The sequence below is a fragment of the Pelophylax lessonae genome (assembly GCF_965119305.1).
Source record: "Pelophylax lessonae genome assembly, chromosome: 4".
Lineage (NCBI taxonomy): Eukaryota > Metazoa > Chordata > Amphibia > Anura > Ranidae > Pelophylax > Pelophylax lessonae.
The window spans coordinates 423326593-423339644 of record NC_138771.1 but is presented as its reverse complement, the minus strand read 5'-3'; the positions used below and the strand labels follow the sequence as shown (position 1 = coordinate 423339644).

Here is a 13052-nt window from a genome sequence, read left to right as displayed (position 1 = left end):
CAAGGTCATCCAGTGCCCAGGGCAAGGATGCCAAACTGCGCCCCCCCTTCCCTTAGGTTTAGGGTCAAGGAGCCCCCCCATCCCTGCACTCAACCATTGCACCCAGGGCTACCGTCCCTCCTGCCCACCCCTTGTCCCGGCCCTGCGTGCGCGTGCCCACACGGGTGCCCCCATAGAAAGCGGCTCTCCGTGGCGGCACCCGATGAAGAGGAGGAGCCAGGAGCACCGACGGGGCACCCCAGAAAAGGAGGATCGGGGCTGCTCTGTGCAAAACCCTTGCACAGAGCAGGTAAGTATAACATGTTTGTTATTAAAAAACAAAAAAACGAACGTTTACAATCACTTTTATATTCTGGCCAATCAAATGAATCCAAGCACTTCACACACCTAAACTCGCTTGTAAAAATGCAGCTTACGAGCTTTTTTCAGCTGTTTTTTTCCCTGCAGGAGAAAAGCGTTTAAAAGAGCCCCAGTGTGCATGAAGCCTAAGGCTACATTCACACCTGAGCGTAGCGTTTTCGCGCGTTTTTTACCGCGATTTTACCGCGATTTTTACCGCGATTTTACAGGCGTTTTTAGATTGAATAGAAACCAATGAAAAACGCCTGTAATCTGCCCAAAAAGAAGCTCATGTACTTTTTTGAGCGTTGGGCGTTTTGCTTACAGCGTCAAAACGCTCAGATGTGAACAGGGGCCATTGAAATGAATAGGATTTGTCTTGTTGGGCGTTTTAAGAGCTGATCCTAGAGCAGAAAAACTCCCCAAAAACGCCCCAAAACGCCTACATGTGAACGGAGCCTTAATGAGGCTAATTAAGGATTGTAGATAAAGGGTTTATCTTCTCAACCTCTGTCTGCAATATGTATCTCAGTATCTGTTTTTCAGTGCAAATATTACAAGTTTTTATATAAAAACATTCAAACGCCCCAAAACATCTTCCCCCTTCTAATAACATGTAGGAATGGGCAGGCATTTCACATTCTGAACACTAGAGCTCCGATCTAGTTAGCAATTTGTCTGCTCTTGAGATGCCATTTTACGGTAGCCAGTCTCGTAGGCTACAATGACTTACAGTCTACAAAAACATGGCCGCCACCCTTACCCTTTTCTGGACAGTTTTAGTTTCTTGTTACAGATCTTGCCGTGCTAAGCCATAAACCTGGGAAGGATATGTGTGAAGGTATGTCTGAATATCCTTTAATGGCTTCATGAATAAAGAAAAACAGATCTAGCAGTGCTGGTGGGGGAGAAGACGATTATTTAGCAGATAGTAGCTGAGGAGTTACATAGCAATTGTCAAATGCTTTTCTGTTGTTATGTACAGATTGGTTGTTGTAATAATGCTGCATAGTGATTTGGAGAGGTATTTTATATACTAATGGCCCAATTACATATATATGGAGTGGTAATGCATGCTGCATTAGGGCATCATATTAAAATCTAAGGGTTTCCAATGCACCGAAACATCCCAAAAATCAGACATCACCAAATGTTTGCCGCAATGTGCTATGGTGTGTTGCCATGCAGTGCAATGTGTGGATGTTGCCTTTTGGGGGTGCCTTTCAAAATGAGTGGTACCACAATGTGTAGATGTACACCGATCAGTCATAATTTGATGACCACTGACAGGTTAAAGCGGAGGTTCACTTAAATGGGTTTAAGTTCCGCTTTAAGGCCTACTCCCCCCCCCCCGCCTTCCCCTCCCCTCCCCTCCCCCTTGCTATGTAATTTTTGTTCGGGGAGGAGGGAGTGGGTACCTAGTTTCCACAAGTTCTCGTCTCCCCCTCCCTCCCCGCAGTTATCTGGCATACAAGACCATTCCCAAAGTGCAACGCTATTCATGTGTGCGCAGTGGGCAGCTGGCTGTGAAGCCGCAAGCAGCACCGCCAGCTGCCCACAGGTAAGATGGTGGTGCCAGGAAGCCGATGGCTAGTGAAGAACAAGCCCCAGTGAGGACCATGCTGGATCCCTGGACAAGTAAGGGTTCCTTCACACGGGCTTTCCGCCCGGCGGACTCTGCTTTGCTCAGCGGTGCTGAGTAGGTGGATGACAGGTCCGTCTCTGCTTACTTTGCAGAGACAGACCTGTCAGATATCTGCTCTCCTCTATGGGAGATCAGATGAAAATGGACTGTCTGTCGTTTTCATCTGATCCTATCCGATCCGAAAATAGGGTATATCTCTAGCAACTTTACACATCTAGAGACCTTTTTGCCCATTCTTCTTTGTAAATTAGCTCAAGCTCTGTCAGATTGGATGAAGAGCGTCTGTGAACAGCAATTTTCAAGTATGCTTTGATCTAAACCATTCCATTGTAGCTCTTGCTGTGTGTTTAGGGTCGTTGTCTTGCTGGAAGGTGAACCTCCGCCCCAGTCTCGAGTCTTTTGCAGACTGTATTTGGCTCCATCCATTTTCTCATCAACTCTGACCAGCTTGCTTGTCCCTGCTGAAAGAAAAGATTCCCCACATGATGCTGCCACCACCATGTTTCACAGTGGGGATGGTATGTTCAGGGTGATGTGCTGTGTTAGTTTTCTGCCACACATAACATTTTCTTTTTATGCCAAAAAGTTCAATTTTGGTCTCATCTGACCAGAGCACCTTCTTCCAAATGTTTGCTGTAGAGCTGCATGATTAATCATTTAAAAAATTGCAATCTTGATTCAACCCCCCCCCCCTCACGATCCTAATCCGGTATTTCCACGATTCAGTGCAGCGCCGTTCTCTGCTCACAGATGACAGATGTAAAAAAAAAAAAACAGCCGGTACTCTGTCGAATAATGCATCTGGCGAACTGCGCATGCGCAGTACATAACGTCACTCCAGCTGATATCCCAGGCAGAAAGCTATTGTTATTGGGCGGCTTGTGGGTGTGATCTTGCAGCGCAAATTTTGGTGGTTGTTTTTGGTCGAGGACGGTGGTTGTTTTTGGGCGGATTCGCTCAATAACCATAGTTTTCCGCCTATGACGTTGCGAGAGCGAGGCAGAATCTGACATTTAGATTCTCACATACTCTGCGCTCTTTGCAGTTTGCCTCTCGTGGAAAAACTCCTCTGACCAAATTCGCATGCGCAGTGTTAACACCACACTAGCTGATCAGGACAACAGCTGGAGTGACATTACGTACTGCCCATGCACAGTTCATTGGATGCATTATCCCACAAGAAGCATTATTCATCAGGACACCGGCAAAGTTTATCAGAAAATTGCTAAGCGTTTAGGCTACATTCACACCTGAGCGTAGCGTTTTTCGCGCGTTTTTTACCGCGATTTTACCGCGATTTTTGCGGCGTTTTTTACCGCGATTTTACCGCGATTTTTACCGCGATTTTTGTGCAGGCGTTTTTAGATTGAATAGAGATCAATGGAAAACGCCTGTAATCTGCCCAAAAAGAAGCTCATGTACTTTTTTGAGCGTTGGGCGTTTTGTATACAGCGTCAAAACGCTCAGATGTGAACAGGGGCCATTGAAATGAATAGGATTTGTCTTGTTGGGCGTTTTGAGAGCTGATCCTAGAGCAGAAAAACGCCCCAAAACGCCTAGATGTGAACGGAGCCTTAGAGATAAGGAGAAACATTGTATCATTTCGCTCTTTTAGATCAGAGGAATGAATTTCAGTCTGTAAATGGTCAGTCAGTTTACCACTTAAAGCAGAGCTCCACCCAAAAGGGGAAGTTCCGTTTTAAGCACTCCTCTCCCCAAATATGCCACATTAGGCATGCAATTTCTTTTTTTTTTTTTTGGGGGGGGGGGGGGGGGGAGACAGGAAAAAAATCACTCACGCTGGCTTATTTCAGCAATGTCTATGGACATCTTCAAATGTGGTGATACCCCTGGCTAAAAGATTTTGGAGAGGGGGAAGGGGAGTATATTGGCAGAGTTGTAGGTTTTCCCCCCTATTGCTATTGTATAAATTAAACTGTCAACAGGGTGCCCAGCTTTATTATTATGAGGTACGATTATTAATTAGCGGTTCGATCACACATGTACCACCCAATCACGTCCACCCAATCACGTACCACCCAATTTCAGTCTTTACAGATGACACCAAGCTTTGCAGTGGAAGAACTGCCTTACAGGATGTCTCCAACTTACAAGCCAACCTCAATGCACTGTTTCATTGGGCACCTATGTGGCAAATGAGGTTTAATGTTGATAAATGTAAAGTTATGCACTTGGGGGCTAAAAATAGGCATGCATCATACATACTAGGGCAGGGATCCTCAAACTTCGGCCCTCCAGCTGTTGCGGAACTACACATCCCATGAGGCATTGTAAAACTCTGACATGCACAGACATGACTAGGCATGATGGGAATTGTAGTTCCTGAACAACTGGAAGGCCGTAGTTTGAAGACTCCTGTACTAGGGGGAGTAGAACTGGGGGAATCCATAGCGGAGAAGGATCTGGGTGTTCCGGTAGATCGTAAACCTTTCTTGTATTAACAGAGGCATGGACCCCAGAGAGACAGAGATCATTTTGCCCCTGTACAAATCATTAGTAAGACCTCATCTGGAATATGCAGTTCCGTTTTGGGCACCAGTTAAAAAAAAAAGGATATCGGGGAACTGGAGAAAGTGCAGAGAAGGGCAACCAAACTGATAAGAGGCATGGAGGAGCTCAGCTATGAGAAAAGATTAGAGGAACTGAATTTTATTCTCTCTTGAGAAGAGGAGATTAAGGGGGGATATGATCAACATGTATAAATACATAAGGGGTCCATATAATGAACTTGGTGTTGAGTTGTTCACTTTAAGGTCAACACAGGAGACAAGGGGGCACTCTTTACATCTAGAGGAAAACTGATTTGATCTCCAAATACAGAAAGGTTTCTTCACTGTAAGAGCTGTGAAAATGTGGAATAGATTCCCTCCAGAGGTGGTTCTGGCTAGCTCACTAGATTGCTTTAAAAAATACCTGGATTGTTTCCTGGGTGTACGTAATATAAATGCCTACTAATATTTATAGGCAAAGTTGATCCAGGGAATATCCGATTGCCTCTCGGGGGATCAGGAAGGAATTTTTTTCCCCTGCTGTAGCAAATTGGATCATGCTTTGCTGGGGTTTTTTCATCTTCCTCTGGATCAACTGCGGGTATAGGATTGTGTATATGGGATTGTATGGTTGGGTTTTCTTTACTGTTTTTTGTTTTTTATTGGTTGAGCCAGATGGACTTGTGTCTTTTTTCAACCTGACTAACTATGTAACTATGATTGTTTTTATTTTTTGTACAGTACAGGAAAGAATGTTTGCGGGAATATCTCTGTGAGTCAGACTCTTACCATAAAAGATGTGGCGTAGAAGAAAGCTTGGCAAGAAATCGCACCTAGGATTGGAAGAGTTAAGGGTACAACGAAGGGAACGAGAAACAGGTAATGGACATAGCATTTTGTGCATTTCATGAGGTTTGTGCAGGAACAGAGTATTGCCAAAGACCAATGCAGAAAGTTAGGAGTTTAGGTGATACATTTTATTATAATTTAAAGCAGAACTCTAGCCAAAAGGGGAAGTTCCGCTTTAAGGCCTCCTCCCCCACTCCTCTTTTTAAAGTGATTGAAAACGATCACCTTGTAAAACAACTCATTCAGTGTAAGATGGAAATGAAAGGCAAACATTTGTGTATAGGTTTGTGTGTGTGTATTTATTATATATATATATATATATATATATATATATATATATATATATATATATATATATATATATATATATATATATATATATATATATATACCTTTTTTTTATAAGTAATCACATTCCCTCTGTTCTCAGCTGCATAAGAGCTGGGGGAGGAGAGTCAGTAGCACACTGAGCTTTACAGCGAATGGCTTTGCTGCGGGGGCATGTCAGGACAAGTCTGATCATTGGAGGAGAGCAGGCTTAGTTCCCAGCACAGTTAGAAAACTGACCATGTGGGTTTTCCTGCTTAGTGTGGTCAGTTTTTAACAGGAAAGCAGAGGGACTGGCAGGAACACCAGGAATTTTACACAAAGGAAGGAATACAAAGAGGACAGGATACTTTTTTCATACAAGTGCATGGTACAGCAGGCCCATATCAGGAATATCAAATGTTGGGGTAACAAGCACTTTAACATCTGGCACATTTTTTGGGGGGAGGGGGAGCAGGCACCTGGTTTTGACAGATACCCACTCCCACTTCCACTCGGATTGCCTCCCTCCCCACAGTCTTCTGGGACATGTCACAGGTCCCAGAAGACTGCGGGACCATTCACGATGCGAAGCGCGACTTGCGCATGTGCAGTGGGCAGCCAGCTGTGAAGCCGGAAGCTGTCACAGCCAGGTGCCCACAGTTGAGATGCTTCGACAGGTGAGTGTATGTTTAAAAAAAGTCAGCAGCTACAGTTTTTGTAGCTGCTGATTTTTAATTTTCATAAATATGACTGGAGCTCCACTTTAACCACTTGCCGACTGCAATACCTATTTATACGTTGCGGTTTGCAATGCTTTACCGGGGTTATGGCTGAAACTAGTAGCCATAAGCTCGTTATATTTTTTTCTGTATCGTACATCACAGGACATAGAGCAGCCATAATAATTACTATCTGGTTATACGCCACCTATAGGTGAATGGACATTGGCAACTAAAAAGACAGCCCCCTCTATATAACCCCTCCCATACAGGAAGTACCTCAGTTTTTTTGCCAGTGTCTTAGAGGTGATGGTTGGAGAAGCTCTCCATATTTAAACTCTTATGCTACAGTCCCGGATAAGATCTTGCAGGATCCAAGGGGATTGGCAATCGAATCCATCCGAAAGTTGAAGGCTAAAAGGATGGTACCTGAGCCTTGGTAGAGAGAGACTGCGAGGTATTGCTGTAATGCAAACCTCTTAGGCGCTGGACCCTGGGATCCGGACCCTTGGTAAGACTAACTCCAAAGGTGACCTGGCAGCCTGCCCTTTAGGTCAAAGGGAGTGGCCCCAAGATTATAGGGGGGACTCAGTCCTTAAATGTCCACAAGCGACAGGACCCGTTGTTATGGGTGAAGATTGGATTCTAGCTATATGCAGAATCCTGCGGCAGGATTGGTAAGTTTACTGTAAATATGATGCACTGCTGCCTATGAATTTTAACAGATATCGGGTACCATGTGTGACGGTGGCGGGTATCAGACCCCTGGCCTTCTCATCCAACTCGTGACCAAGGACCAGGCAATCTCACACCCTGACGTCACTTGCGTAACAATGCCACTCTCAGCTGTACTTGTCACAAAGATTATTTCAGCTTGCGGGACCACAATCTAGATGCCAGTAGGCTGAGAGCGATTGTCACCAGGCCAATTAAACAATTAACCCTTTCTCTGCCACCACCGATACGTTTGAGCCCAGCGGACGCTCGTATTTTTTAAAATACCAATTTTGAATTTAGAATAATCATCTGTAACACGCGCTGTCACCGCAGACAGGAGTGTCCAGAGGATTTATTCTAGACAGTAGCGCTCTTCAAGAGACAGGTTCTTTGGTTAGTTTGTGTTAAGAGATTAGAGACAAAATAAACACTTTTGAAAATAAGGTTTAATTATAAAAAAAGGTTAAAATTGGTACAAATAAAAATATTTACAGAAAAATGGGTTACAAAGAAATAGAGACACAATTCAGCAATTTAGAAAAATAAGATAAAGAATTAGAAATGAAGATACTTGCAGTCAATGTCCTGAGTAGTATCAGAGTTTCAGAAGCTGAGCATATGTGATCGGTTCTTCTCTTGATGTTTCTTCCTTGATGTTACATGAGAACAGAAAAAAACATCTGCTGCTTTCCTTTTCTCTGAGACCCCAGGGGGTGTCACCAGAGGTCCTTGACCAATAAACACAGTGGCCCTGGGCTCAGACAATGGCAAGGAACCTCCTGTTTAGACAGATTTATAACAGAAATATGTAATGGTTACATTCTTGAAACTGATATTTTATTGTGCGGCATTGAATTTTATATCCATAGACGCCAAACACAGGTTATCTCGTAATAACCTCTGACCCGTAAGGCATCTGACCGCTAGCTTGTCTTCCCTAGGAGCGAACGTGATCATGTATGATCTTAATTCGATCGGTAGTTTATTTTGCTTTTAACTATACATTTTCCAGAGACATATCTTGTTTGTGTTTACAGTTAGGAATTTGTGGGTCAACGTGTTCCAGTAACGGAGCTCTTCGAATGGCTATGTTTTACGACCCATTAGCCTTATGGCTTTGCTCAGAGTTACGACCTCATGCTGTTTTGGAAGACACAACATCTGCTAGTATTTCTGTCTGTGCTTGAGATAAGGTTCTTAGATAAGGTTCTTTGAAGTAACCGCTCTTTTGAAGCTCGAGCCCTGCATTCCAGGAGGTAATTAACACTGAGGAGGGGGCTGGGGTGAGGGGCTGTGAGAGTGGTATTTTGTTTTTTAAACTGTCATGGCGGCTGGAGACAAAATGGTTGCTTGACAAAATGGAATATCCAGTGCAGGATACCATTACACCATGTTTTTATGTCTCCACTAGAGGGCAGTGATGTGTATTCAGCTGTGGTATGCATACCTTGGATGCCTCACATTTTTCTGCTCAAGCCAACCCCCCTGAAGCCTGGCGCGCAGCGGAGTTAATATATCCCGCTCCCGCATCCACTTACTCTGTGGCTTAGATTGCAGGGAGCACCTTCGGTGGCCATTCCCTGCCTTTCTATAGGACTGCAGGGGCGCAGCACTATTTGCACGTGGAGCAAGGGGGGGGGGGTGTCCGTGATGCATTGAGCGTGCACCTGGTGAGCGGACGTGCACACCGCACCGATGCAGTAAGGGGCGGAGATGGCGTAGCATTTGAGGAGTGTTCCGGCGGTATGAGCTTCTGACTGAAGCTGGATAGGCACAGAGCAGCTGCAGCTGGGTGTGTGAGTCACTCTTGGTGGATGAATGCAGGCACTGACAGGTTCTGTTACTGTGGGGGAACTGTGCTGTGTATGCGATAAGCTGTTACAGCTTGACACAAGCTTTGAGTACACAGGGGGGAGGCACAGCGGTAAGGGGGCATAAGTGTGCCACCATCAGGACTAGAAGGTCCTAGCTGTGCATCCTCTGTGTTAACCTTCCCTAAGAGGCCAGAGGCGACTGGCCAATCTGAGCCATTACGGTTGTCAGGCATAGCAGCTACATCTATGCCTGTTTTGGTTCAGGATTGGGCAGAGGATGTGGAAGAAGTACTGTAGCTAGTAGAAAGTCAAGCTGAGAATTCCACTTCTGGGGAGTCAGGGTCTGCGGAGCCATTCTCAGTCTCTCAATCCCAGAGATTGTTAATTCAGTCTATCACTAAAATGGTCCAGTCTGGATTTAAATGACCTCCCCTCCGCTAGATATTTCTGAAGTCTCTTTTTATTCATTAGGCTCATTACGCCCTCTGCAAAATTCTCAGGCTTTCCCTTACATCACTTTTAGAGTAGATAGTGTATGCTGATTGGGATCACCCTGATAGGGTTTTTATTCCTCCCAAAAGGTTCTAAAAAAATTCACAAAGAAATGCAATATGCCTACAGTTGATGCTGCTATTTCTTCTGTAAACAGAAATGAAACTGTCCTGTAGATAATACCCAGGTTTTTAAGGATCCAGCGGATAAGAAATTGAAATCTATACTAAAAGCTTCTTTTGCTATTGCTGGGTCTGCAATACAAACTATAGGAGTTTGTCAGTCTTTGTCAGTCTTTGAAAGACCGTGTTAAGCGGGAGGCTCCTACTCAGGGGGAGTCTGCTGAAGATTTAGCAGATTTACCTTGTGCTTTGTGTTTTGCAGTAGATACTCTTGGGACCCCATACAGCAGTTGTCAGGGTTTGCTCTTCTGTCAGTGCGCAGAATCCTGTAGCTAAAGAATTGATCTGTGGAATTGCTGTGAAAAAGTTACTAGCTGGCTTTCCCTTTCATGGGGAATGCGTATTTGGTGATGATCTGGATAAATATATTCAAAAGATATCTGGGGGGGAGAGTGTGCTTCTACCAGTTATCCACTTGCCGACCGCCGCCCGACTATATACGGCGGCGGTCAGCCCCTCCCAGTCAAAGTGACATACCGGTACGTCACTAGCCTGGGAGCGAATAGGGGGCGAGCGCGCAATGTCCGCCGGTCACTCGCGATCGTCGGGGAGAGAGGGAGAAAGGCAGGCGGCTAGTGTAAACAAAGCCGCCTGTCATTCTCCCCTGTGTAAAAACACAGATCACTCGGTCCTGCTATGTAGGACCGTTGATCTGTGCTATTACACCACTAGCCACATCCAATGACAGTTAGAAACACGCCCCTAGGGACACACTTAACCCCTCCCTCTCCAATAAAGTTAACCCCCTTCCCTCCCAGTGTCATTTTTACAGTAACCGTGCATATGTATAGCACTGATTACTGTAGTAATGTCACTGGTACCCCCAAAAGTGTGAAAAATGTCAGTCAAGGGTCCGATCTGTCCGCCACAATGTTGCAGTACCGCAAAAAAAAATCGCAGATCGCCGCCATTACGCATTAAAAAAAAAAACCAACAAAAATGACAAAAATCTTTCCCTTAGTTAGTAAACGCAATAACTTTTGCGTATAGTGCAAAAGTATACCTGCGCTGCTACCAAAACAAACTAATAAATAAATCTCAATAATTATTGTGTATAAATAGTCTGTGTAAAGTGCTAGTGCTCAACTTGAAATACACAATCCTATATCTTAAATACCAATCAATATAAAAATATACATAAATACAAATTTTTTTACGTGAAATAAATAAATGTGAATAAAAATCCTTCAATTAACGACGTGCTGAAATAGTGACAGTCTTTGTGCAAAGTATAAGTCCAAAGTGCTGCGTGCTCATAAAACAAGTGCCGGTGCTCTCTCTACATGGGTAGGTGCTCCCCTCCTGGACCCCTACTCACCAGAAGCCAAATAATACACCGCCTTCAAAAAATATCCTTAGGTGGGACGAGCCTTATTGGACCATCAACTCAATGGCTTTACTGTAGATCACATCATCCAGGTATTTGCTCAAAAAAAGGAAAGAGATGCTGGCATCGTGAAGTATGTAACTACTTTATTCGATGCACACAATACAAGATACACTTACAATATGGCAAAGGTTCAAACGCCTAAAAGTCATCCCACGGGTTGCCAATCCAAACGACTGTACTTACTCCCCGTGTCCCCGTAACTCGGAAGGTGGATGTATTCCGGCGTAGTGCGTACTCGGACGGACAGCTTGACGCGTTTCGCTCCTCACACAGAGCGTTATCAAAAGCTTTTGATAACGCTCTGTGTGAGGAGCGAAACGCGTCAAGCTGTCCGTCCGAGTACGCACTACGCCGGAATACATCCACCTTCCGAGTTACGGGGACACGGGGAGTAAGTACAGTCGTTGGGATTGGCAACCCGTGGGATGACTTTTAGGCGTTTGAACCTTTGCCATATTGTAAGTGTATCTTGTATTGTGTGCATCGAATAAAGTAGTTACATACTTCACGATGCCAGCATCTCTTTCCTTTTTTTGAGCAAATACCTGGATGATGTGATCTACAGTAAAGCCATTGAGTTGATGGTCCAATAAGGCTCGTCCCACCTAAGGATATTTTTTGAAGGCGGTGTATTATTTGGCTTCTGGTGAGTAGGGGTCCAGGAGGGGAGCACCTACCCATGTAGAGAGAGCACCGGCACTTGTTTTATGAGCACGCAGCACTTTGGACTTATACTTTGCACAAAGACTGTCACTATTTCAGCACGTCGTTAATTGAAGGATTTTTATTCACATTTATTTATTTCACGTAAAAAAATTTGTATTTATGTATATTTTTATATTGATTGGTATTTAAGATATAGGATTGTGTATTTCAAGTTGAGCACTAGCACTTTACACAGACTATTTATACACAATAATTATTGAGATTTATTTATTAGTTTGTTTTGGTAGCAGCGCAGGTATAATTTTGCACTATACACTTTATGAAGGTACATCACCTTTTATACCAGCAGCAGCCCACTATACAGTGGTATCAGTATAATTATAAGTATAATTATAATCCTCAGCGCTAGCCTTTAATCCTTAATAACTTTTGCGCAAACCTTTTACGCTTATTGTGATTTTTTTTTTTTTACCAAACATAGGTAGCAGAAAACAAATTGGCCAAAAATTCAAAAAAATTTTGATTTTTACATTTTTTTGGGGGGAATTTCTTATAAAAAAATGTGAAAAATATTATTATTTTTGCAAAATTGTCGCTCTTTTTTTGTTTATAGCGCATGATCAAAAAATCGCACAGGTGATCAAATACCACCAAAAGAAAGCTCTGTTTGTGGGAAAAAAAGGACGTCAAATTCGTTTGGGTACAGTGTCGAACGACCACGCAATTGTCCGTTAAAGTCACGCAGTGCCGAATCGCAAAATACCCCCTGGTCAGGAAGGGGGTAAAATCTTCCGGGGCTTAAGTGGTTAAGAGGAGAAGTAAACGTGCTTATTTTAGGGTGTCTAACGCTCAGGTTCCCAGTACTTCTAATCCTAGGCAGTTTCGATGGCCTCAGCCGTCTGGATCTAGAGCCAAACCTCCAGGGCAAGGGCAGAAGAAACCCTGGGTCTAGAGGCCTCTACCTTATGAAGGGACGCCCTCACTCAGTTGGGTGGGGGAAGGCTACTACAGTTCTCGGATGCCTGGGTAGAAGTGATTCAGGACTGCTGGGTTGTTTCCACGGTCTTGCAGGGGTACAAACTAGAATTCTGGGTGTTTGTTTCCTCATCCTCGGTTTGTCAGGTCAAACATACCTGCAGATCCTCTAAAAATATGATCCTTTTTCTCTATCGTTCATTGACAGACGCAGCTCCATATTCTTCTTGACCATTGGGTTATGCTTCCCTCTACAGGAGTAGGACACTAGGCAGGAAAAAGCTTTACCACGCCTATGGGGCCGTCCCTGCAGGAATACACCCACACACTCTGCTATAGCCTTCAGTTTGTTTCTGCCTAGTTTAGGAGTAGGACCTAGTTCCCTGCTGGGACTTCGGTCTTAGCTGTTTTTTTTTTTTTTTGGGAACCTTTTTGCAAGATATCT

The 13052-nt window shown here is 44.1% G+C and overlaps 1 protein-coding gene across 1 annotated transcript in view; it reads left to right on the top strand.

Annotated features, from left to right (window-relative positions):
- The first annotated feature begins 1063 nt into the window (after window positions 1-1063).
- TMCO6 (transmembrane and coiled-coil domains 6) overlaps window positions 1064-13052 on the top strand; it is a 93028-nt gene continuing 81039 nt past the window's right edge. The window contains exons 1-2 of the mRNA XM_082255002.1: window positions 1064-1180; window positions 5241-5373. Of these exons, the coding sequence (XP_082111128.1) occupies window positions 5292-5373 (82 nt within the window). The 5' untranslated portion in view covers window positions 1064-1180; window positions 5241-5291. The remainder of the gene's footprint in view (window positions 1181-5240; window positions 5374-13052) is intronic.